Here is a 24,348-nt window from a genome sequence, read left to right as displayed (position 1 = left end):
AGAGTAAAGGCATTGTTTGAAGTAAACCTGAAAGAAGGACTTGCCTAGAAAAGAGAGTTATATATTTTACTAGGACCGCCAATAAAAGTTCAGCTACAACCTCAAAAATGGGAAAGGTCCAGTCTTCCCATCACCCTGCAGTATTCCTTTTTTTATTATCTGGCGTGCGTCAAACGCCAGCTGTAATAAGAGGAAAAAAGGATTTTTCTCTTAAAGAAATTTCCCACAAGGAAAGCACCAGATTGTTTCACTGTAGTATTTTATCAAACTTTTTAGGAAAAATAACATGAATCTTTTAATTAAAACTTTAAAAACTCATTTATTAAAAAGAAAAACATGGAATATTTGCCAAATTACTTTATCTGTCTATCAAAAATCTGATGTTAAAACCAGACAAACACATTACAGAGAACAGAATTGCAAACCAATAGTCTACATGTACATAAGTACAGAAATCCATAACAAAGTAATGGCAGATCAAATTCAGAGAATAAAAATGTTTTACTATATCATGAGAAAGAAGAGCTGTCCATCCTAGGAATATAAGGTTAGTTTAACACTTTAAAAACAATCATTATAGATTGCAATTTAAAAATTTGGTTAGCTTTTTAAAAATTATTGAAGTATAGTTGCTATACAATATTATACATTACAGGCATACAATATAGTGGTTTGCAAATTTCAAGGGTTATGCTTTTTATAGTTATAAAATATTGGCTATATTCTCCATGTTGTACCATACGTCTTTGTAGTTTATTTTATACCTAATAGTTTGTACCTCTAAATCCCCCAGCTTTATAGTTAATGTATCGTTAGTGCTGAAAGGAAATAGTACATGTAATGGAGAGGCTTAAAAAATCAAAAATTGCAGATTTTGTGAATAAGAGGTAGGAAAGATATGAATCCATCCCAATCTCAAGCTTCAGGAAGGTAAATATGGCCAAAAGCAGTTCCAGGTTGTTTGTTTCCTAAGTCCAAGAACTCAGACCAGCCTTTGACTTATAAATCATAACCCGGGTGTGTACAAGACTTTGCTAACAAGCAACCCAAACAGTTACTAACACTGAGTAACCAAGATGGAACGACTGGAACTCACTACTCTTGCTCTTGTGATTTGTGTCACTTGCCTGGTTTTTCTTTTTGTGTGGAAGAAAAGTCACAAAGGTTTGGGAAAGCTCCCTCCTGGTCCAACTCCCCTTCCCATCATTGGGAATCTGATGCAACTAAACCTCAAGGACATCCCTGCATCTCTTTCCAAGGTAAGGGGGTTTTATTAGGGGCTGGTTGTCTCCAGATAAAGGGGTGTTAGCTTCAGATTATCTTTGTGTCATCTTTAAGTTTTCTTTAATAGTTTTACTCACTGCTAAGGCACTTTGGTGTATCTATTTCTGTATTACAAGACAGATGTTCTCCCCCACCCCCTTTATTTTTTTCTGAATTGGATCACTTTAGAGGTGATAGTGAAGTGTGTTAACCTGACCTGAGAATTGAATTCTAGTGAATGGGAAAATTCTGAAGTCAGAACATATTTTAACCAAAAGTCTTCTAATCCTCTCTGAATATAACACGAACCAAAAGACAAGCAAATGTAAAAAAAAAAAAAAGTAAATGTCTTTTTATATTATTATTACTATTTCAGACTAATCTATGGGATAATTTGTGATCCTCCTTTTGAAGAGTGATCCTCACGTCTTGCTCTGACACAACTCAGCTCTGCTCCCTGACTGACATTCACTCCTTTGAGTTCACTGTGCAAGTATACATTCTCCAAAAATCCCCTAATTACTGTCGTCTGACCAATGAGTAAAGAAAGTACGATGTGCACGTGCACACACACACACAGGAATATTATTTCCCCTTGATGAAGGAGGAAATCCTGTCACTGACAACAACATGGATGAACCTGGAGGATATCCTAAATTATAGAAGCCAGACACAGAAGGACAAATACTGTATGAACTCACTCACATGGGGACTCTAAAAGAGTCATAGAAGTAGGGAGTAGAATGGTGGTTGCCAGGGACTGGGGGAGGAAGAGAAATAGGGTGATGTTCAACATTGCTGTAAAAAAGGAAAGTCAAGTTGCCATAGCTAAAAGGGAATGGAATCCAGGGCATAAGCTGGAGAATTGGGCCTTTTTATATTAACAGAAAACTATGTGTATGGGTACAGATTCAAGTGAACAAGAAGCTATGGTAGAAGCACACGGACATTCTCTTCTATTATTTCTATTATCTCTGTGAAATAGGGAGCAACACCATCAGCTGAGGGTGAGGTTGGAAGAGAAGGGCCTGATATTTTGTGCCCCAAAATACAGAGAGACACTCCGTCAGAGGAACCAAGAAAATAGTTTCATTTTCCTTGGACAGAGAAAATGAAGTGGCAAAATTCTCTACCATTTAAGTGTAAGTTTTTAAAAGTGTAGGAATGGCAGAAAGAAAAGAGGTGGCAATTTCAGTAAGTTTTGCCATTTAAGAATTTTACTTAAAAAAATGGAAGATTGTAATATGCATATGGATCTTTAAATGTAATTTTGTTTTCAACTATTTAGAACATGAACACGTTTCCGTACCATCATACATCTTCACATGAGTACTTTCAAATGGCTACTTTAAATTCACATGCATGGATGTAAAATACATTTGAAAACGAATCCCTAGCTGGCAGCTGTTTTAGTACTCTATTTTTCCCCTTGACACAATGCTATCATAAATATATAGATTTCATTCTTTTTAATACCTACTAAGTAAGCTCTCTTTCTCTTATCATGTCTGCTTCTTTCTCATCTTTAGTTTTATCTTAAACGTCACCTCCTCATAGAATTTTCATCTATTTTATTGTTTTCCCATTATCATCTAGCATAAGTACATTCTTTACCACTTTCATAGAATCATGTGCCGCTTGTATTGCAAATGTAGCTTGTTTTATGCCTGTTACTTCCACTAGACTGTAAGTTCCGTGAGGGTTCCCGGCACAATGTCTGACAGAATATAATTGCTTAGTGAATATTTATATTGCTCAATGGTTGCATGTATAGATGAAGGAAAGAATGAATCCATGACTGTAGCCCAGGTTAAATTACCGAAAGGAACTTAATGGAGCAAAGTCTAAGCTACGTGTGAATCATTAGTTAATTCTCACCGAAGCCTCCAATGGAGAGATTTCACAATAGCCCTTATAGTTGTTTGCATCTCTTTACAGTTGGCCAAACAATATGGCCCTGTTTACACTCTGTACCTTGGATCCCAGACCACGGTGGTCTTACATGGATATGAGGCGGTGAAGGAAGCTCTAATTGACCAAAGTGATGAATTCCTTGGCAGAGCACGTATTCCTATTATTGACGGTACCCAGAGAGGATGTGGTATGTTTCAAAATACAAGTTAATTCTTTTTAGCAAAAAAGTGTGATTAACCTAATGAGTATCTGTTTTGCAACAAGCAATAAATTAGATGCTGCAGTACTGCACTGCAATTCAGATACTAACTACTCAGAGTTAGTCCATACTCCATACATTAAGTATGTGTGTGTCTGTGTGTGTGTGCGTGTGCACGCGCATGCTAAGTCACTTCAGTCATGTCCCGTTTTTTGTGACCCTATGGACTGTGGCCTGCTAGACTTCTCTGTTCATGGAATTCCCCAGCCAAGAATACTGGAGTGGGTTGCCATGCCCTTCTCCAGGGGATCTTCCCGACACAGGAATCAAACCCAGGTCTCTTATGTCTCCTACAATGGCAGGCAGTTTCTCTACCACTAGTGACCACCTGGTAAGCCTTACGTTAAGGGCATCATTCTCCAAAAGACTACCCTCGCTTCTGATGTCAGCCACAAGTCCGGGGTCTCCAGATTACCCACACTTATAACCAGCTGGCTAAAAATGCAGGGTTTCCATGACCCCCTAGGTTCAATAATTCACTGGAATGACTCACAGAACTCAGGAAGATGCTATACTTACAACCACAATTCTATTACATATGAAAGCTACAAATGGAGAGACACATTGGACAAGGTTTAGGAGTGCCCCAAATGCAGAGCATCTATATTCTCTTGCAAGGAATCAGAATGCATTACCCATTCAATGTGTTGGTATATTCACCAACCCAGAATCTCATCAGAGCTTTGGTGTCTGGAGGTTTTCACTGGAACTTCATTACTTGAGCACAGTTGATTGATTGATTGGCCATCTGATAGAACTCAGTCTCTAGCTTCTTCCATTCCTTGAAAGCCCTAAGGTCTGGCTGATATCACTTGGGTGAAAGCTTCAGTTCTCTAAATACCAAGTTCATCTTTCTGGCATGGCCAACTCCATCTTGACACTGTTTAGGAATCTACCATGAGTCACCTCTTTATCATAAACTCAAGTGTGATCCCAGAGGCTCAGCATGAATAACAAACTTCTGTGTTAGAAGTGGGAAAATCCAAGGATTTAGAAGCTGTGTCCCATGAATGGGGACAAAAAACAGAATTTTTTTTTTTGGTACAACAGATACTCATAATTCTATTGAGATAAACATCAAAAACAGACTCCAAGTTCCCTTTAAGGTAAATCTGCAAATATGATTGTGATTTTAAAAAAAGCAATCTGGGAACATTTTGAAAATAACAGTTGTTACCCAAAGGTCTTAGAATTTAGAGAGCCATGCTTAGGGTGTCATTTCACAGGGTACAAAGATTGAGGTGGCATAGTGGCAGCAACAACAAACAGATGACTAGGTACAGAAATTACTGTGTTTTCAATGTCAGCTCCGGTTTGGGGTTGGTGGAGGGGTGGAGAGGTGGGAGTGAGGGGGTGGAGAGAGGGTGGTAAGATCAGAGCGGTAACACAGAGCTACAATGGTACTTGGTCAAGCTCAAGTTCTTCAGTGGGACAACAGGCTCACAGATAATTATTTTCTTACTATGTTTCAAAACTTAGACATATGAAGTATTACACAATAAAAAAAACCTAGGACAGCCTGAAAACCTCCTCTAATCCATTTAAAATTGGAAAATTGTAAGCCCCAAAGAAATAGAAACATTTCTTTTCAAAGCATATTTATGAATAATTAATTAAATATTATGCAGTGTACTAAGTGATGAAAAAGAAACAATTTTTAATCTCTCTTACATTAGATATACATGCTTACCTAAAGAAACAACCAAACCTTCCCTCTATTTCTTCCCTTTTTTTAAAAAACAAGTTGATGACATTGGCTGTGTGTGAGCTTTGGAATTAATTTTTTATTTATTTATATTTGTATCTGCAGAGTCTTCACTGCTGTACAGGCTTTTCCCTAGTTGCAGCAAGTGGGGCTACTCCTAGTTGTGGTGTGTGGGCTTCGCATAGCAGTGGCTTCTCTTGTTGGGGAGCACGGGCTCTAGGGCACGTAGGCTTCTGTAGTTGTACCATGTGGGCTTAGTAGTTGCAGGTCCTGGTCTCTAGGGCACAGGCTCAATACTTGTGGTGCATGGGATTTTTTGCTCTTTGGCATGTGGGATATATCCCAGCTAGGGATTGAACCCATGTCTCCAGCATTGGCAGGCAGACTCTTTACCACTACCACCAGGGAAACTCTGAAATTAATTTTTAACTGGAGCAGAAGATATTGGGCTGGATTGAGCTCAGTTCAGTTCAGTTCAGTTGCTCAGTCATGTCCAACTCTTTGGAGACCCCATGAACCGCAGCATGCCAGGCCTCCCTGTCCATCACCAACTCCCGGAGTTCACTCAAACTCATGTTCATTGAGTTGGTGATGCCATTCAGCCATCTCATCCTCTGTCGTCCCCTTCTCCTCCTGCCCCCAATCCCTCCCAGCATCAGAGTCTTTTCCAAAGAGTCAATTCTTCGCATGAGGTGGCCAAAGTATTGGAGTTTCAGCTTCAGCATCAGTCATCCCAATGAACATCCAGGACTTATCTCCTTTAGGATGGATTGGTTGGATCTCCTTGCAATCCAAGGGACTCTCAAGAGTCTTCTCCAACACCACAGTTCAAAAGCATCAATTCTTCGGCGCTCAGCTTTCTTTAGAGTTCAACTGTCACACCCATACGTGACTACTGGAAAAACCATAGCCTTGACTGGACGGACCTTTGTTGACAAAGTAATGTCTCTGCTTTTTAATACGCTGTCTAGGCTTATCATAACTTTCCTTTCAAGGAGTAAGCATCTTTTAATTTCATGGCTGCCATCACCATCTGCAGTGATTTTGGAGCCCAAAAAAATAAAGTCAGCCACTATTTCCACTGTTTCCCCATCTATTTGCCATGAAGTGATGGAACTGGGTGCCATGATCTTCGTTTTTTGAATGTTGAGCTTCAAGCCAACTTTTTCACTCTCCTCTTTCACTTTCATCAAGAGGCTTTTTAGTTCCTCTTCACTTTCTGCCATAAGGGTGGCGTCATCTGCATATCTGAGGTTATTGATATTTCTCCCGGCAATCTTGATTTCAGCTTGTGTTTCTTCCAGCCCAGTGTTTCTCATGATGTATCTAAGTTTCCGCATATAAGTTAAATAAGCAGGGTGACAATATACAGCCTTGACGCACTCCTTTTCCTATTTGGAACCAGTCTGTTGTTCCATGTTCAGTTCTGACTGTTGCTTCCTGATCTGCATACAGGTTTCTCAAGAGGCAGGTCAGGTGGTCTGGTATTCCCATCTCTTTCAGAATTTTCCACAGTTTGTTGCGATACACACAGTCAAAAGCTTTGGCATAGTCAATAAAGCAGAAATAGATTTTTTTTGGAATTCTCTTGCTTTTTTGATGATCTGGCAATTTGATGTTGGCAATTTGATCTCTGGTTCCTCTGCCTTTTCTAAAACCAGCTTGAACATCTGGAAGTTCATGGTTCATGTATTGCTGAAGCCTGGCTTGGAGAATTTTTTTTTTTTTTTTTTTTTTGGCTTGGAGAATTTTGAGCATTACTTTCCTAGCATGTGAGATGAGTGCAATTGTGTGACTGAGCTCAAGAGGGGGAAAAGATTGCCATTTCACAACTTAGAGAATATTGGTTTTTCAACCTTCCTATAAAATTATTGTTACAGGCTTCTCACTTGCCTGTAATGGGAACTGGTGATTGGTTGGTTTTAGTCACTAACTTTTGTCCAACTCTTGTGACCCCATGTGCCGGGAGCCAGCGTTAGGAACTCCACCCATGGCAAAGGTCATGAGGAAGGAGGCTTGGCATACGCAAAGGCGGGATCGAGCCTCAGGAGACCCCCTGTTCCCGAGCATCTACCCCCAAAACCAGAGTCTGCCTACTTTACTGCTTCATGCTCTCACCTACACCTCTGACTTTACGGGAGGCTGTCCCCCACCACCTCTCTCTGAGAAGGAGTTAACTTAGAACTCCAGTTAATAAATTCCTGGGCCTGACAAGAGTGTTTCAACTTACAAACTCCTCTGAAAGTTCTGTAGCTTGCTTGACAGGTTCGTCCAGCCACATGTGATTGTTCACAGCTCCCCAACCGTGAGAGGCACAAGATGCTTTAAACTTTCTAAATACAGAGTCTTTTGAGAAGTTAGAAAATTATTAGTATAGTATTAGTGGTGAAGGGTTTTCATTTGTTGGGCCAATATTTGCTGCCAAGTCTCCATATTCCCTGCCCTTATACACATAAATGAATATAACTAGCATATAGGAGAAATAGGTATTAACCTTTAATATTAATCATGTTAAACTTTAGGCTAACTAAATTCCTTTCTTAATTGTAACCCACTGCACCTTCACCCTATAGGAATGCAACTTTATCTGGTGCCTGGTTTAAGAAAAATCACCCCTAGAAAATAGGTTTTCTGGTTGACTGACCGTTAGTTATCAGAAAGAAAGGGCCATAAAATATCAGCAGGCCTCATGGCCAGAAGATGATGTAAAGCCACCTAAGACCTTTTGTATACATTTATATGAAGCACCTGATTCTGATAAAGGTCAGGTCTACTGACCCCGTGTGACTTTGTATTCTATCTCTATGTATAACAAAAAGTATATAAGCAAACCTGGAAAATAAAGAAAACGGATCAGTTCCTGGAAAGACTGATTCCCCCGTGTTGTTCTTTCTTGTTCTCCATTTTTCTGGCTGAATTCCCATCTGGAGCATGGATGCCCACCAAGCCTGCTAATTATGCCTGGGCTTCTAAGATCTTACAGGGGAGGCCTTAGTGTCTCCTCTCCTTCAGGAGAACAGAAAGATGCCTGTGGCCTATGTAGGTGGTGCAAACCTCTTGTCTCGAGGTTTTATTGGTATTCCACATAAACCAAGTTATTCAGCCCCTTGTCTCCACTGATTTTTCCCACTGAGCTATCCTTATTAAGTCTCTCTTTATATCTTTAATTAATACTTAATTAAGCTATTGTTTTCTGATCGCCGATGCCATCTCCCCTTCGAATTCCCTGGATCCACTGGGGCTGGACCCCAGCACCCATGGACTGTGGCCTGCCAGGCTCCTAGCCTATGGGATTCTCTAGGCAAGAATACTGGAGTGGGTTGCCATTAATTCAGCTTTTCTTTTCCTAAAACTTTCTATCCTGGAAAATAACAAAGAGAAAAACCATTCACGGGTATTTTAGTTCTCCTTCTGCATTAGTTTCCTGGGGCTGTCATAACAAAGTACCAAAAATTGGGTATTATCCGTAGGATGACAGAATTTTATTGTCTTACAGTTTTGGAGTCTAGAAATCTGAGATCAAGACGTTGGTGAGGTTGGTTCCTTCTGAGAGCTGTGAGGAAGAAAAGGTTTCATGCTTCTCTCCTAGCTTCTGGTGCTTTTCTGGTAAACTTTTTTGTTCCTTGACTCATAGAAGTATCACCTTAATCTCTGATTCATGTTCACATGGCATTCTCTGTTGTTTGCATGTCTCTGTGTCCAAGTTTCCCCTTTCTAGAAGCATACAGTCATGTTTGAACATTCTTTGGCATTGCCTTTCTTTGGGATTGGAATGAAAACTGACCTTTGCAAGTCCTGTGACCACTGCTGAGTTTCCAAGTTTGCTGGCATATTGAGTGCAGCACTGTAACAACATCATCTTTTAGGATCTGAAATAGCTCAACTGGAATTCCATCACCTCCGCTAGCTTTGTCTGTAGTGATGCTTCCTGAGGCCCACTTGACTTCACATTCCAGGATGTCTGGCTCTAGATGAGTGATCACACCACTGTGGTTATCTGAGTCATGAAGATCTTTTTTGTATAGTTCATCTGTGTATCCTTGCCACCTCTTCTTACTGTCTTCTGCTTCTGTTAGGTCCATACCATTTCTGTCTTTTATTGTACCCATCTTTGCATGAAATGTTCCCTTGGTATCTCTAGTTTTCTTGAAGAAATCTCTAGTCTTTCCCATCCTATTGTTTTCCTCTATTTCTTTGCATTGATCACCGAGGAAGGCTTTCTTATTCTCCCTGCTATTCTTTGGAACTCTAAATTCAAATGGGTATATCTTTCCTTTTCTCCTTTGCCTTTTGTGTCTTTCCTTTTCTCCTTTGCCTTTTGTGTCTTTTCTTTTCTCAGCTATTTGTCAGGCCTCCTCAGACAGCCATTTTGCCTTTTTGTGTTTTGGGGTGTTTTTTTTTTTTTTTTTTTTTTGCCTTGGGGATGGTCTTGATCACTGCCTCCTGTACAATGTCATGAACCTTTGTCCATAGTTCTTCAGGCACTCTGTCAGATCTAATCCCTTGAATCTATTTGTCACTTCCACTGTATAATCATAAGGGATTTAATTTAGGTCATACCTGAATGGTCTAGTGGTTTTCCCTACTGTCTTCAACTTAAGTCTGAATTCGGCAATAAGGAGTTCATGATCTGAGCTACAGTCAGCTCCCAGTCTTGTTTTTGCTGTTTGTATAGAGCTTCTTCATCTTTGGCTGCAAAGAATATAATCAGTCTGAATTTGATATTGACCATCTGGTGATGTCCTTGTGTAGTCTTCTCTTGTGTTGTTAGAAGAGGGTGTTTGCTATGACCAGTGCTTTCTCTTGGTTTACTATGACCAGTAAGTGAACTGTGAACATTCAGATGTTCAAAATGGATTTAGAAAAGGCAGAGGAACCAGAGATCAAATTGCCAACATCCACTGGATCATCAAAAAAGCAAAAAAGAGAGTTCCAGAAAAACATCTACTTCTGCTTCGTTGACGATGCCAAAGCCTTTGGCTGTGTGTATCGTAACAAACTGTGGAAAATTCTTAAAGAGATGGGTATACCAGACCACCTTACCTGCCCCCTGAGAAATCTGTATGAAGGTCAAGAAGCAATAGTTAGAACTGGACATGGAACAACAGACTGGTTCCAAATTGGGAAAGGAGTAAGTCAAGGCTGTATATTGTCACCCTGCTTATTTAACTTATATGGAGAGTACATAATGAGAAATGCTGGGCTGGATGAAACACAAACTAGAATCAAGACTGCCGGGAAAAATACCAATAACCTCAGATATGCAGATGACATCACCCTTACGGCAGAAAGTGAAGAGGAGCTGAAGAGCCTCTTGATGAAAGTGAAAGAGGAGAGTGAAAAAGTTGGCTTAAAGCTCAACATTCAGAAAACTAAGAGCATGGCATTTGGTTCCATCACTTCATGGCATAGATGGGGAAACAATGGAAACAGTGACAGACTTTATTTTTGGGGGCTCCAAAATCACTACAGGTGATGACTGCAGCCATGAAATTAAAAGACGCTTACTCCTTGGAAGGAAAGTTATGACCAACCTAGACAGCCTGTTAAAAAGCAGAGACGTTACTTTGCCAACAAATGTCCGTCTAGTCAAAGCTATGGTTTTTCCAGTAGTTGTGTATTGATGTGGGAGTTGGACCATAAAGAAAGCTGAGTGCTGTAGAATTGATGCTTTTGAACTGTGGTGTTGGAGAAGACTCTTGAGAGTGCCTTGGACAGCAAGGAGATCCAACCAGTCCATCCTAAAGGAGATCAGTCCTGGGTATTCATTGGAAGGACTGATGCTGAAGTTGAAACTCTAATACTTTGGCCACCTAATGCGAAGAACTGACTCATCTGAAAAGACCCTGATGCTGGAAAAGATTGAAGGCAGGAGGAGAAGGGGATGTCAGAGGATGAGAAGTTTGGATGGCATCACCCACTCTATGGATGTGAGTTTGAGCAAGCTCTGGGAGTTGGTGATGGACAGGGAAGCCTGGCGTGCTGCAGTCCATGGGTTGCAGAGTCAGACACAACTGAGCAACTGAACCTAATTGAACAGTCATGTTGGATTGTACCCACCCTAATCTCATTTTGCTTCCCTCATAGCTCAGTTGGTAAAGAATCTGCCTGCAATGCAGGAGACCCCAGTTTGATTCCTGATTTGGGAAGATCCACTGGAGAACAAATAGGCTGCCCTCTCCAGTATTCTTGGGCTTCTCTTATGGCTCAGCTGGTAAAGAATCTGCCTGCAATGTAGGAGACCTGGGTTTGATCCCTGTGTTGGGAAGATCCCCTGGAGAAGGGAAAGGCTACCCACTCCAGTATGCTGGCCTGGAGAATTCCATGGACTGTATAGTCCATGGGGTTGCAAAGAGTCGGACACGACTGAGTGACTTTCACTTTCACTAATCTTGTTTTAACTTGATTACCTCTGCAAAGATCCTATTTCCAAATAAGGTCATTATATTGGCTATAATGACCTTATTTAGAAATAAGGCTGTAATTCATAGATACCAGGACCAGGACATCAACAGTATTTTGAGGGGAAACAATTCAACCCATAACAGCTTTGTAAATGAAATATCTACTAAAATGATAGATAGCTTTCTGGCCTAGTGATCTTTGAACTCTGTAGTACAGCACTGCAGATTTTGTGTCTAACTCATCAAGTTGTTAAACTATTTCCTGTTAACCATCAACTTTCGGAAGGAATGATGCTAAAGCTGAAACTCCAGTACTTTGGCCACCTCATGTGAAGAGCTGACTCATTGGAAAAGAGACAGAGGATGACTCATCCTCACAGAGGATGAGATGGCTGGATGGCATAATTGACTCAATGGATGTGAATCTGAGCGAACTCCAGGAGTTGGTGATGGACAGGGAGGTCTGGTGTGCTGCGATTCATGGGGTCGCAAAGAGTCGGACACGACTGAGCGACTGAACTGAACTGAACCATCAACTCACTATTTTACCCAGTATCTTAATCTTTAAACGTTTATCTCATTGATGGATTGCAACAGCTCAAGTCCTTACTTTACCTTACTCATTGAATCTATACACCAGTTTTAGATGCCATTGTTCACTCACTAAAATACAAAATTTAAAATAACTTAGTACTCTTAAAGGTATGGCTAAATAGCCATTCATTCTTTCCCTGCTGCTGCTGCTGCTGCTGCTGCTGCTAAGTCGCTTCAGTTGTGTCCAACCCTGTGCGATCCCATAGATGGCAGCCCACCAGGCTCCCCCGTCCCTGGGATTTTCCAGGCAAGAACACTGGAGTGGGTTGCCATTTCCTTCTCCGATGCATGAAAGTGAAAAGTGAAAGTGAAGTCGCTCAGTCGTGTCTGACTCTTAGCGACCTCGTGGCCTGCAGCCTACCAGCCTTCTCTGCTCATGGGATTTTCCAGGCAAGAGTACTGGAGTGGGTTGCCATTGCCTTCTCCGCATTCTTTCCCTGGAGGAGTGCAGATGCTAGAACATTTTTGGAAAGTAATCTGCTATATCTATGGACATATAAACTGTAGACACCTATTGAGGAACTTAGTTTACATAAATAGAAGTAAACAGCTATGTAATCATTCACCCATGCACATACTTGCCCCAAAACAGTGAGTGTGGAGAGGGTGTTGCTTCCTTGGAACACCACCCACTAGCAGGAATGCAGGTGTGATAAAGAAGTATGTTTTAAAATATATTTACATTATAGGTATACATTCTGAACAAAGTGAGAAAAATAGGAAAGTATTCCAGTTATTCCTTGTGTAACAAACCACCCCAGACTCGGATGTAAAACAGTACCCTCCACCCCCCAGCCTTTTTAATGCTCAGGGACTCTGTGATCAGGAATTGGAATTAGGCATAGTGGAAGTGGCTCTTCCCTGATCCACAAGGCCTTGGGCCTTAGCAGATATCCTTCTGTTTTTCCCAAATAAAGCTGCTAAGGGTGATTCCATTCAAATAGCTGAGGGCTGAAATCACCTGGAGGCTTCTTCACTTACAAGTCTGGCTTTTGGGCAAGGATGACCCAAAGGTTGAGCTCAGCTGGGCCTGTCAACAGAGCATCTGCCAGTGGCCTGCCCACGTAGGTTGGGCTTCTCGCTGGTACCTGGAGTCCAGGAGGGGGCATCCTGAGGAATTATGTGAGCATTCCAAGCTGTGAAGCTTCTTCAGACCAAATCTCAGAACACAGAACCATTTTATTCATTGCAAGTAATTCCCAAAAGCCAACCCTAATCCAAATGGACAGGAATTAGGTTTCCTTTCTTGATGGGGAAGTGATGGTGGGCACACTACAGAAGAGAAATGAAGGGTGAGAGATATGGTTGTGGTTCACTCTGGAAAAGCAATCTGCCCTCAACAAACAGGTGGAAGAGGAAAGTGTCACCTTAGCACTGATACAAGAAAACCTGACAAACAGAAGTTTAAGTGGGAGCCAAGTGTTCTGCAGTGGAGGCTAGAATTAGAGAGACTTCAGCACTGAGTCACAGACAGTTCAGTTCAGTTCAGTTCAGTCACTCAGTCATGTCCGACTCTTTGCCACCCCATGAATCGCAGCTCGCCAGGCCTCCCTGTCCATCACCAACTCCCGGAGTTCACTCAGACTCACATCCATCGAGTCCATGATGCCATCCAGCCATCTCATCCTCGGTCGTCCCCTTCTCCTCCTGCCCCCAATCCATCCCAGCATGAGTCTTTTCCAATGAGTCAACTCTTCGCATGTGGTGGCCAAAGTACTGGAGCTTCAGCTTTAGCATTATTCCTTCCAAAGTAATCTCAGGGCTGATCTCCTTCAGAATGGACTGGTTGGATCTCCTTGCAGTCCAAGAGACTCTGAAGAGTCTTCTCCAACACCACAGTCCAAAAGCATCAATTCTTCGGCGCTCAGCCTTCTTCATAGTCCAACTCTCACATCCATACATGACCACTGGAAAAACCATATCCTTGACTAGATGGACCTTAGTCGGCAAAGTAATGTCTCTGCTTTTGAATATGCTATCTAAGCTGGTCATAACTTTTCTTCCAAGGAGGAAGCGTCTTTTAATTTCATAGCTGCAGTCACCATCTGCAGTGATTTTGGAGCCCCAAAAAATAAAGTCTGACACTGTTTCCACTGTTTCCCCATCTATTTCCCATGAAGTGATGGGACCGGATGCCATGATCTTCGTTTTCTGAATGTTGAGCTTTAAACCAACTTTTTCGCTCTCCTCTTTCACTTTCATCAAGAGGCTTTTTAGTTCCTCTTCACTTTCTGCCATAAGGGTGGTGTCATCTGCATACCTGAGGTTATTGATATTTCTCCTGGCAATCTTGATTCCAGCTTGTGTTTCTTCCAGCCCAGCGTTTCTCATGATGTACTCTGCATATAAGTTAAATAAGCAGGGTGACAATATTCAGCCTTGAGTCACAGACAACCCTGGACCAAAACTGAACTCCCTTCATAGAAAAGAAGAGACTGACTTCTGTGTGTGAGCTTCATATGTATAATCTCAGATCTCGACGCCACAAAAGCTTTTGAATTTGGAAATAGGGATATAGGTTCAGTCACTGGATCAGAAAGATCCCCTGGAGAAGGAAATGGCATTTCCCAGGCAAGAATACTGGAGTGGGTTGCCATTTCACTGAGTTGGACACAACTTAATGATTACACAACAACAACAAGATGTCAGATTTCCCTCTGAAATAGATATTAGCAAGAGCCTTGACCTTAAACTTTTAACTGACAGCATCAGTGAATCAAAGCAGCTTTCACATAGCTCATTTACTGTAATCAGTCCCTAGAAAATATTTTAGCACTCTCCCACCATCACCTTTACCTGGCATCTACTCCAGCCCTGAAAGAATTCAACCATCTTCTCTATGTTTGTACTCAGAAGATAAACACAGCTAGAGAAATTCTCTCCATAATTACACTGACTTCCCTTTAAATTAATACCTTTAAACCTCAATTAGCCACTTACTACATGTTTCTCTGTCTGGCTCCTTTTCCTACTCTGTGAGACTCTTTATTCCTCGTATTCACACCCCCACTATGCATTTCCTCTCTTAGAACCATTGTATCATAACTCATTGTAACAACAGAAGCATCAGAAAGGAATTTTCTCAGTTTCTTAACATTTTATCTGTAGGTCTATCTGCCTCTGCACCCACATTCTGCTTTTTTCCCTGTGTTACAATAGACAAAGTGTCCACATGTGCCCTAGATCCTATAGCATCTCACCTTCCCAAGGATCTTACTTCTTTGGTAATGCCTTCTCCATCCCAGATTATCCATCGCTCTCTTCTTGTCTTAAAAGCCACTTGCCTTTTTCCCTTATTTGCCCTGGTTCCCAGTGCTACAAATACTGCAGGCTGAAATTCCCACAGCTGGCTCTGGCTGAGATCAACCAAAGAGAGGAACTGGCAAGAGGTTGGGGAATGGAAGGAGAGCTGGAGGTCCCCCTGTCTGTGCCTCAGATAGCATCTTTTACAAGAGCTGCATGTCCCCTATAACTCCAGCTCCTTCAGAACAGGACCACTCTGGTTCCAATTCTGGCCAGGTAACCCCATCCATTGAGCGCCTTTGTCCCTTCCATGGGAAGATGGCAGCAGTTTTCTTCTGTTGATAATTATCAGTTGTCTGGCTGTCCCTGGTTTAACCTCTCAGTGTTTCCATCACCCTAAAACAAATTCCCTGGATTAAATTTCCTTTGTTTTAAATACTTAGAGAGGCTTCTCTTTTCTTGGTTGGACTGTGACTGATAAACTCACTCTCCACTGGACCATTCCCAGGAGCATGTGAATGTTCCATAGCACTCACCTCACAAGCCCCTTTAGTTACTGTCCCAGGTTTATTGCCCCTTAACAACCAAACTTCTCCAGAGAGACATCCACAGTGATGGAGGAATTTGTTTGTAGAAACTATCTTGAGAGATAATACAAGCTGTGGGAAAATATAAACATGAATATTCACAGTAGTAATATTTTTAGGATCTGCTATATGCATAGCAGGTGTCAACTAAACAAAAAGTGCACAACGTGAGAGCTGTGAGTTCACTTTTATTTGGGGACTTACTGAGGCCAAGAGCTCAGGAGACAGCCCCTCAGATAGCTCTGAAGAACTCTGAAGAACTAGACGCAGAGGTCAGTATATAAAATGATTCAGTGAAGGGGGTACTTGCAATCAACACCCATCTTGGTACAAGGCTGCTCCTAGTCACAAGGATCAGATGTCTCCTGAAGTGATTTTAGTGCTTTTCTAAGGATGAGAAAATGAATGAAATTGAGTTCATAAAATTTTCTCCTGAAAATATCTAACTATATGAAGGCCCATTCTGTCTGTTTCCCCAGAGCACAGGGTACCTCATCCCTGATCTCCACCCTGAATGCCTTTCAGTGACTGCAGTGGCTAATGATCTAACCCTTGTAGAGCGGGATGGTGAGCAAAATGCTTTTGTTGGCACAGGAGAGCAATGAAAATTTATTACATAAAAGGAAGAATAAATGAAGCACAAAAGATATGGCAATATTTGAAAGTCTAATTAAGGATTAAACAAATAATTTTGCCACATTTATGATTGCCTTTTGATTTAAAGATGATGTAAAAACAGTTAAAAATTTGAAAATGAATGAGATGAAAATATTCCTAAAGTTCAATAATAATGTTACTATCAATAATTATTATAAATGTTAGACATTATAATAATTGGATTACTATTGACTCGAATTATTATTGTAATAACTATAATTATATAATAGCTAATATTTATTAAATACTTCTTGTGTGCCAGATACCATGCTAGGGGTTTCACATGTATTACCATATTCAGTTACCACGATGGCCCCATGAGGAGGATATTTTTTATTTCCATTCAACAGATGAAAAGTTGAGGCAACAGAAGTTAATTGCTCATTCAAATTAGAAACTTTTGGAGCAGACTTGAATTCAGTTTGCCTAACTCTAGAGCCCAGAACCAATAACAATAATCCATAGTCTTAATACACTAATCTCTATTTTATTTATTAATTTTTTTTTTGGTTCAGAGTTAGAGCCAAGGGGGAGAATGATGGAAAGTTTTGAGGAGTTTAAAAGTATCATAATGAGACTGGGTGGGGAGGTAGAGGGTTGTTTTTGTTGTTCAGTCGCTAAATCTTGTTCAACTCTGCGACCCTATGGACTGCAGCACACCAGGCTTCCCTGACCTTCATTATCTCCCTGAGTTTGCTCACTCTCATGCCCATTGAGTCAGTGATGCCATCCAACCATCTCATCCTCTGTCATCCCCTTCTCCTTTTGCCCTCAGTCTTTCCCAGCACTAGGGTCTTTCCAAATGAATCAGCTCTTTGCATCAGGTGGCCAAAGTATTGGAGATTCAGCTTCAGCATCAGTCTTCCCAATGAATATTCAGGACTGATTTCCTTTAAGATTGACTGGTTTGATTTCCTTGCTGTCCAAGGGACTCTCATGAGTCTTTTCCAACACCACAGTTCAAAAGCATCAATTCTCTGGCACTCAGCCTTCTTTATGGTGAGAGGTGGGTATAGGGAAATCCACTGAATGCTTTTTAGCACCAGAAAAATTGTCCTTGTGTTTGATTTTGAGGAACCTAGAAACTCTAAACCTAGGAAACTGGTTTGAAGATGATCATAACTTTAGAAGCTGAAGTGTGGTAGTGTAGTTTGAATTGACAAGAAGGGACAGATGAAAAAGACATTTTGAAGGTGGCATCGACAGGATTTACCAAATGCAGCTGTATAGGGCAAGAGGGATGTGAAAATGCCCTGAGGTTTGGGTTTGGGATACTAGGAAACTGGTAGTACATTGAGAGAGAGAGGAAATGCAGGACATATACAGAGGAAGAAATGAAAAAGCATTCGGTGTGAACATACTGAGTTCCTTTGTTCCTGAGTTCCTTCTAGTTCAGATTAGCTAACAGCTGTAGTAAATTTGGAGGTGAAGAGAAATGCATATTCCCTATTGCTCTGCTTTGCAGTTGCTTGTCCTCTAATAGGGGCTTCCTTAGTGGCTCGGACCTTAGAGAATCCGCCTACAATGCAGGAGACCTAGGTTCGTTACCCCAAGTTGGGAAGATCCCCTTGAGAAGGGAATGGCTACCCACTCTAGTAGCTCAGCTGGTAAAGAATCTGCCTGTAATGCTGGAGACCTGGATTCGATCCCTAGGTTGGGAAGATCCCCTGGAGAAGGGAACAGCTACCCACTCCAGTATTCTTGCCTGGAGAATTCCATGGACAGAGAAGCCTGGTGGGTTACAGTCCATGGGGTTGCAAATCGTAGAGGAAGTCATGGATAGAACTAAACCACAAGTCAGAGGGATATTTAGTGCAAAAACAGACACTCAGGAGAGGGGTTTGTGAGAACACATGCCAGTCTTTACCATCTTTAACAAAACCAGACAGATGGCCCTTCCCACACTTGGGAATGTTCTCTAAGTGCCAATGATCCTGTCTCCGTCACCTCTGTCCTCTGTTGACCAGAACTTGGGTTTTATTTGCTTTGTGACAAATATTTTACCCAAACCAAAGAATACGTTGTGCTCTTCAAAGGCCAGTTGCTAAATTCCTGATAAGGGGCAGTGGGCACAGCGCAGGGTGGACACAAGAGATCAGCTTCTGGGGACATCTGATTCTATGATGCAAAACCACTTTTCTGCTCTCTGCTTCTTCTCCTAGGACTCTTTTTCAGCAATGGGGACACGTGGAAGCAAATGCGGCACTTCTCCCTCATGACCCTAAGGGACTTTGGGATGGGGAAGAGGAGCCTCGAGGAGAGGATCCAGGTGGAGGCCCAGTTTCTGGTGGAGGAGCTCAGGAAATCAGAGGGTGTGTTCCATGGGCCATCTTTTGGGCCAAGGGGCTACTGCGCACACAGCCCTTCCCACCAAAGCTCCTCCTTCAGGAGATGCTCAGCAGTCCACAATCTGCTCTATTAACCAGGGTGTTGGCAAGGAAAAACGGGGCAGGAGGAAAATGACTCAAAGCAGTTACTTAGGATCCTTGAATCCCTTTGCTTGGATTCATCTCCCAACTTCAGCACTTACTGGATGTGTAAATTTGGGCAAGTTATTTAATTTCTCTAAGGTGCAGTTTCCTCATCTGAAAAATGCGGCTAAAAATCAAACCTCAGATTGAGGGTTGGATAATACAGTTTGCAAAACATTTACACAGTATCCAGCATGTGGTAAATATTCTATAATATTACTTACTCCCCTTATGACTATTACCATATTCACTGAATAATATAAACCCTGGTGGCTCGGATGTTAAAGCGTCTGCCTGCAATGTGGGAGACCCAGGTTCGATCCCTGGGTCGGGAAGATCCCCTGGAGAAGGAAATGGCAACCCACGCCAGTATTCTGGCCTGGAGAATTCCATGGAGGGAGGAGCCTGGTGGGCTACAGTCCATGGGGTTACAAAGAGTCGGACACGACTGAGCGACTTCTGAGAGACAGAGAGTAGTAGCATAGTATACCATAGAGCAGATAGTATTAATATTAGTAGAAGACGCTTACATCCTAATCTGAAGAAGTTTAGAGAAAATACAATATAAGTATCATCTGAGGAGGAGGGAGGCCATCTTCTTGAAACCCTAATCCAGGCTGATGAAGATTCTAAATGTTAGAGTTGTTTTTTCTTCACGCCAGCTCAGCCCTTTAACCCTGCTCTCACCCTGTCCTGTGCTACCTGCAGCGTGATCTGCTCCATCCTCTTCAATGAACGTTTCCACTACAACGATAAGACCCTTCACTCCCTGCTGGATTTGTTAAATAAAAATTTAAATCGAGTAAGCTCTCTCTGGAACCAGGTAAGGCCAGGTCTCCATTTACCCTGGCACTTGACCTCTTGGGCATACTGGGAGCCCACAGGCAGGATAACGAGCTGCAAGCTGCCCACCTTGTCCCATGAGCGTGCGCCAAGGCAAGCACTGTCCCCGTCCTTCCGTGTGTGTTTTATGTCAAGTGGATTAGTATAGTGTCACTTAGACCAGCACCTATGAAGGCTGCCTTCTGCTCGCTTCTGTGAGGTGATTCCCTCAAAAGAAGACGTCATGTTCCCAGTTCCCTGCATTTCTTTTAAGGCTCCTGTGCACATTCTCCCCTTCTCTCACTCTGAGGTTGGCTGAGGATGGTTGAGCAGGAGATGAGAAGGGGCGACTCTCATGTGTGTGACGGTCACCCTACCTTCTCTTTAGCTTGAAAGCTCCTTGGCCAGACCCTGCAGAGAGTTCGGTGCTCCACTCAGAAACCCTGGTGTCTCTTCACAAACTGAATCGCTTGTGTGTTTTTTGTTCTCATTTTAGATTTACAATCTATGGCCAAAACTCATAAAGCCTCTCCCTGGAGAGCACAAAGCATTTTCAAAAAGGCTTAAGGGTGTTCACTACTTTGTTCTGGAAAAAGTGAAGAAGCATCAAAAGTCCCTGAATCATAATAACCCTCGAGACTACATTGACTGTTTCCTCAGCAGGATGGAGCAGGTATTGTACATGACATCTTTCCCTGATACTATATTTTATCAGTCCATGGGGATGCAGGAAAGCATAATCACACCATGTAGGTAATTCTTGATATTTTGATATCTTGTGGCAGTGAGGTATGCTATTAACAATAGTAGAAATATTTCATAGTGCAGAAATTTTAAAAGAGGAAAAGCCCTCTTTTTCCTTTGTATTGCTTTTATTTTCTTTTTAAAATTTATTTATTTTAAATGAAACAAAGATATATATTTTAACAATAAAGGGTACAATTCAAAAAGAAGATAGACATCATAAACTTTTAGACAACAACAAAGAAACAAAAATACATAAAGCAAAAATCCGAAGAGACATAAGGGAAAAGAAAAAATATACAATCATAGTGAGAAATATTAACATTTCTCTGAGAATATTTTATCAAGTGCAGAAAAAATCAGAATAGAAGCATCTTGAATGATGTCTTTAATAATATAAATGTAATAAATTTGTATTTAATTAATTTATATTAATCATATCCTATACAAATGTACTTAAAATTTTGTATTTCATGTGTTATTAGATGTCCATAGGACATTTAGAAAAATTGGCAATAAGATAAACTTTACTAAATTTCAAAAAGTAGAATTCTTTTTTTGTGTGTGTGATTCAGTTATACATATACACATATATTATTTTTGAAGTTATTTCCCATTATAGGTTATTTCAAGATATTGACTATAGCTCCCTGTGCTATACATAAACCTTTGTGGCTTGTTGCATATCTATTTTTCTAAATTAGAAATCTAGTATTTTATTCATACTAAGTCAAACAAGTGGAATCAAAATGTCATAAATTTTTTAGTTGGGCAAAAACTCATAAGTTTTCTAAAAATATATATATTATACATATTATTTCCTTTTATTTCTATTTACTTCCTGTACTTGGTTGGACACTAGCATTTAATGAAATCTTCTCAGTATATATTTATGATGAGCTACATATATGTATATATATGCATGTTTCTGAGCATATATTTATCTTAATGTGGCTAAAAGACACACACATCTTCTTTACACACCCATAGTCTCCCATTGTTTGCCACAATGTTTCCCAGGGAGTATGTCATACATTATAAAAACTGGATTGTGTTTTCCCATGGAACAATTTCATTATTTAAAACTAACGATGGATAAAAGATTCTAAAAAAACACATTATAATTAACCATCGGTGGTCTTAAACATATTGAATAGCAAGTATCACACAGCCACCAGCTCTTAGAACATTGCTGGCTAAGATACCAGCATCAGTGTCCATGAGAACATCAGCAGGAAAACAGTCAAAACTGTGACAAACAATAGACTGCAAAAGGATATTCTGTGCTCATTTTGGCAGCACATACACTGAAATTGGAATGATACAGAGAAGATTAGCATGGCCCCTGTGCAAGGATGACACACAAATTTGTGAAGTGTTCCATATTTTTGTTGTGTGCACAAAACTTTTAACCAATATGATTTCAATTTTTGTATTTCTAAAAAAAAGGATATTTCAATAAAAATACATATGTAACAACTTAAAATCTGAAAATAATTCTTTGAGCCCTGTAAAATTAACCTTGTTTATGCCAAAGTTCGGCTTCCCCAGTAAAGCGTTATTTCAGATGGTAAAGAATCTGCCTGCAAAGCAGGCAAACCCAGGTTTGATCTCTGGGTTGGGAAGATCCCCTGGAGGAGGGAATGGCTGCTCACTCCAGTATTCTTGCCTGAAGAATTTCATGGACAGAGGAACATGGCAGGCTACAGTCCATAGGATTGCAAAGAGCTGGACACAACTGAGCAACTAATACTTTGACTTTCATGCCAAAATTCCCCAAATATACATAAATAAGCAAAAGAAAAACACTGTGCAATTGTATCATAAGTGCACAAGTTATAGCAAATGGTTAATTACTAATAACCTGTTTAGTCTTCTTAATCTCTGGGAGGGCTGATTTAGAAAGCTTGACTTCCTTAGAAAACATGCTGAAGGAAGGCATGACCATGCTCTCTTTTCTTCTCAGAAATTTCCCTGAAGTTAGTAGAGACATTCAAGCTCACTCCACTTATCAACAATGTGCATTGAAATATCCTCTTCATTCTGATGGAAAAGTTTGTTGTTGGCCCTCAGAGGACTAGATGTTTGTCTGGGAAAGAGAAAACAAAAATAGCTAGGTTTTTAATTCAGTCATTTAAAAATTTTCCTTCGTACCAACTCTCTATCAGTCCATGGTGGTTGGTAAAAGGAATACTACCCTGAAATTTCCTTTCATAGCACTCATCATAGTTTAACAAAATATTTAATTGACCTCTATATTCTTCACTACGATACTCTAAAGGGCTAGGGTAGTATCAGTTTCCCATGCTTTGTATCACTGGTCTGAAGGAAACAGACCAGTTCCAAACCAGTGACTTCTCTACACTGTGTTCACATTGAATTTATCATCTAGTCTTTTTCATTAAATATAATAAAAGAAGATTCGTTAACTGCGTGTTTGTATATAAGAAGAATTGTTCCAAGGCCTTCCACTCAGTATCTCTTTTCATCTTTACAATAACCCTATGAGGTATATTCTGTTCTATATCCCAGTTTCACAAATGATGAAGTTGAGTAAAGAGGTAAGGTAACTTGTCAAGGGCATATATCTGATCATTGACTAACCTGGGATTTGAACCAGAAGTCTCAATTCCATGACTGATTTTTAAAAATCTACTACCCTACCATGCAGAAAATAAAGCCTATTACTAGTGATGGGGTGTGATCATGGAGCTCTGATAAACCGTTGCCGCCTTCTTTTTTTGTTTGTTTAATTTTACTTTATTTAATTCTGTCATCTTTTTAACTCTGCCATCTACAGGAGAAACAGAACCCAGAGTCTGAATTTCACTTGGAAAACTTAGCAACCTGTGGATCAAATCTGTTTTCAGCAGGAGTAGAGATAACCACTGCCATCCTGAGTTACGGGTTCCTGCTCCTAATGAAATACCCTGAGGTTCAAGGTACAGCAAATATCCTGAGTATTTATTTAGGATAAAATAGGAGCTTCTGGCACTCATGAAGGTGGGAAGGGACTACTGTCTGTGACAACTTATCTTTCTCTGGACAGCCTTGGCGAGCATCATGCCTAGGGCCACCCATGTGGTTTGGTTTTACAGATCAAAATTATATCAAATGATGTTGATAAGGAAGAGAGACCATTACGAATCAAAGACTTTTTACGTTTAAAAGCAGAGGAGCTTCTGAATCCCAGCTCTGCTATATATGATATAATGTTGAAGAGTCAGCCCAATTTAGATGAGGGATGCCTGGGTTCCCATTTTGCATTCTCATTCTCAGCCGCCAATACCTGACTGTGTGACCTCAAACAAGTTATTTCACTTCACAGGCCTTTGTTTTTCCATCTTGAAAATGGATCCGTCTCCCCAAAGGGGATTTTTAGCTCCAATATAATTTAAAATTCAAAAATGAAATTATACTAGCTTGATTTTCTCAATCATGTTCTCAGAGCACAGGTCTTAGAAACCCAGTGTTTATTTTGTTCAACAAAATGGTGTTAGCTGTTCCCACAAAATGTTAGGAGGCAGGATGATACTGATAGAGGAGATGCTCCCACTAGAGTTAGGATTGAGCATTTCCCCTCTGCAGCTGCTTTACCAGGAATCTGCGATAAACCTTAATCCCTGCACAGAGGTCATCTCCTCACCTGTACAGGAGGACAAACTAGTTCAGGCAGGAGGCTGCA

General features: G+C 40.8%; 1 protein-coding gene and 1 non-coding gene across 2 annotated transcripts in view; both read left to right on the top strand.

The window, feature by feature from the left end:
* The first annotated feature begins 1,076 nt into the window (after positions 1-1,076).
* Positions 1,077-24,348, top strand: part of LOC128067928 (cytochrome P450 2C23-like) — a 29,537-nt gene continuing 6,265 nt past the window's right edge. The window contains exons 1-6 of the mRNA XM_052661056.1: positions 1,077-1,259; positions 3,202-3,364; positions 18,789-18,938; positions 19,760-19,920; positions 20,416-20,592; positions 23,464-23,605. Of these exons, the coding sequence (XP_052517016.1) occupies positions 1,077-1,259; positions 3,202-3,364; positions 18,789-18,938; positions 19,760-19,920; positions 20,416-20,592; positions 23,464-23,605 (976 nt within the window). The remainder of the gene's footprint in view (positions 1,260-3,201; positions 3,365-18,788; positions 18,939-19,759; positions 19,921-20,415; positions 20,593-23,463; positions 23,606-24,348) is intronic.
* Positions 21,947-22,053, top strand: LOC128068094 (U6 spliceosomal RNA). Its single transcript, XR_008201446.1, has one exon. It is a non-coding gene; the product is annotated as a U6 spliceosomal RNA (small nuclear RNA).

Source organism: Budorcas taxicolor, chromosome 23 (genome assembly GCF_023091745.1).
Source record: "Budorcas taxicolor isolate Tak-1 chromosome 23, Takin1.1, whole genome shotgun sequence".
Taxonomy (NCBI): domain Eukaryota; kingdom Metazoa; phylum Chordata; class Mammalia; order Artiodactyla; family Bovidae; genus Budorcas; species Budorcas taxicolor.
Note: the sequence above shows the minus strand (reverse complement) of the source record. Positions and strands in the feature narration are given on the sequence as shown.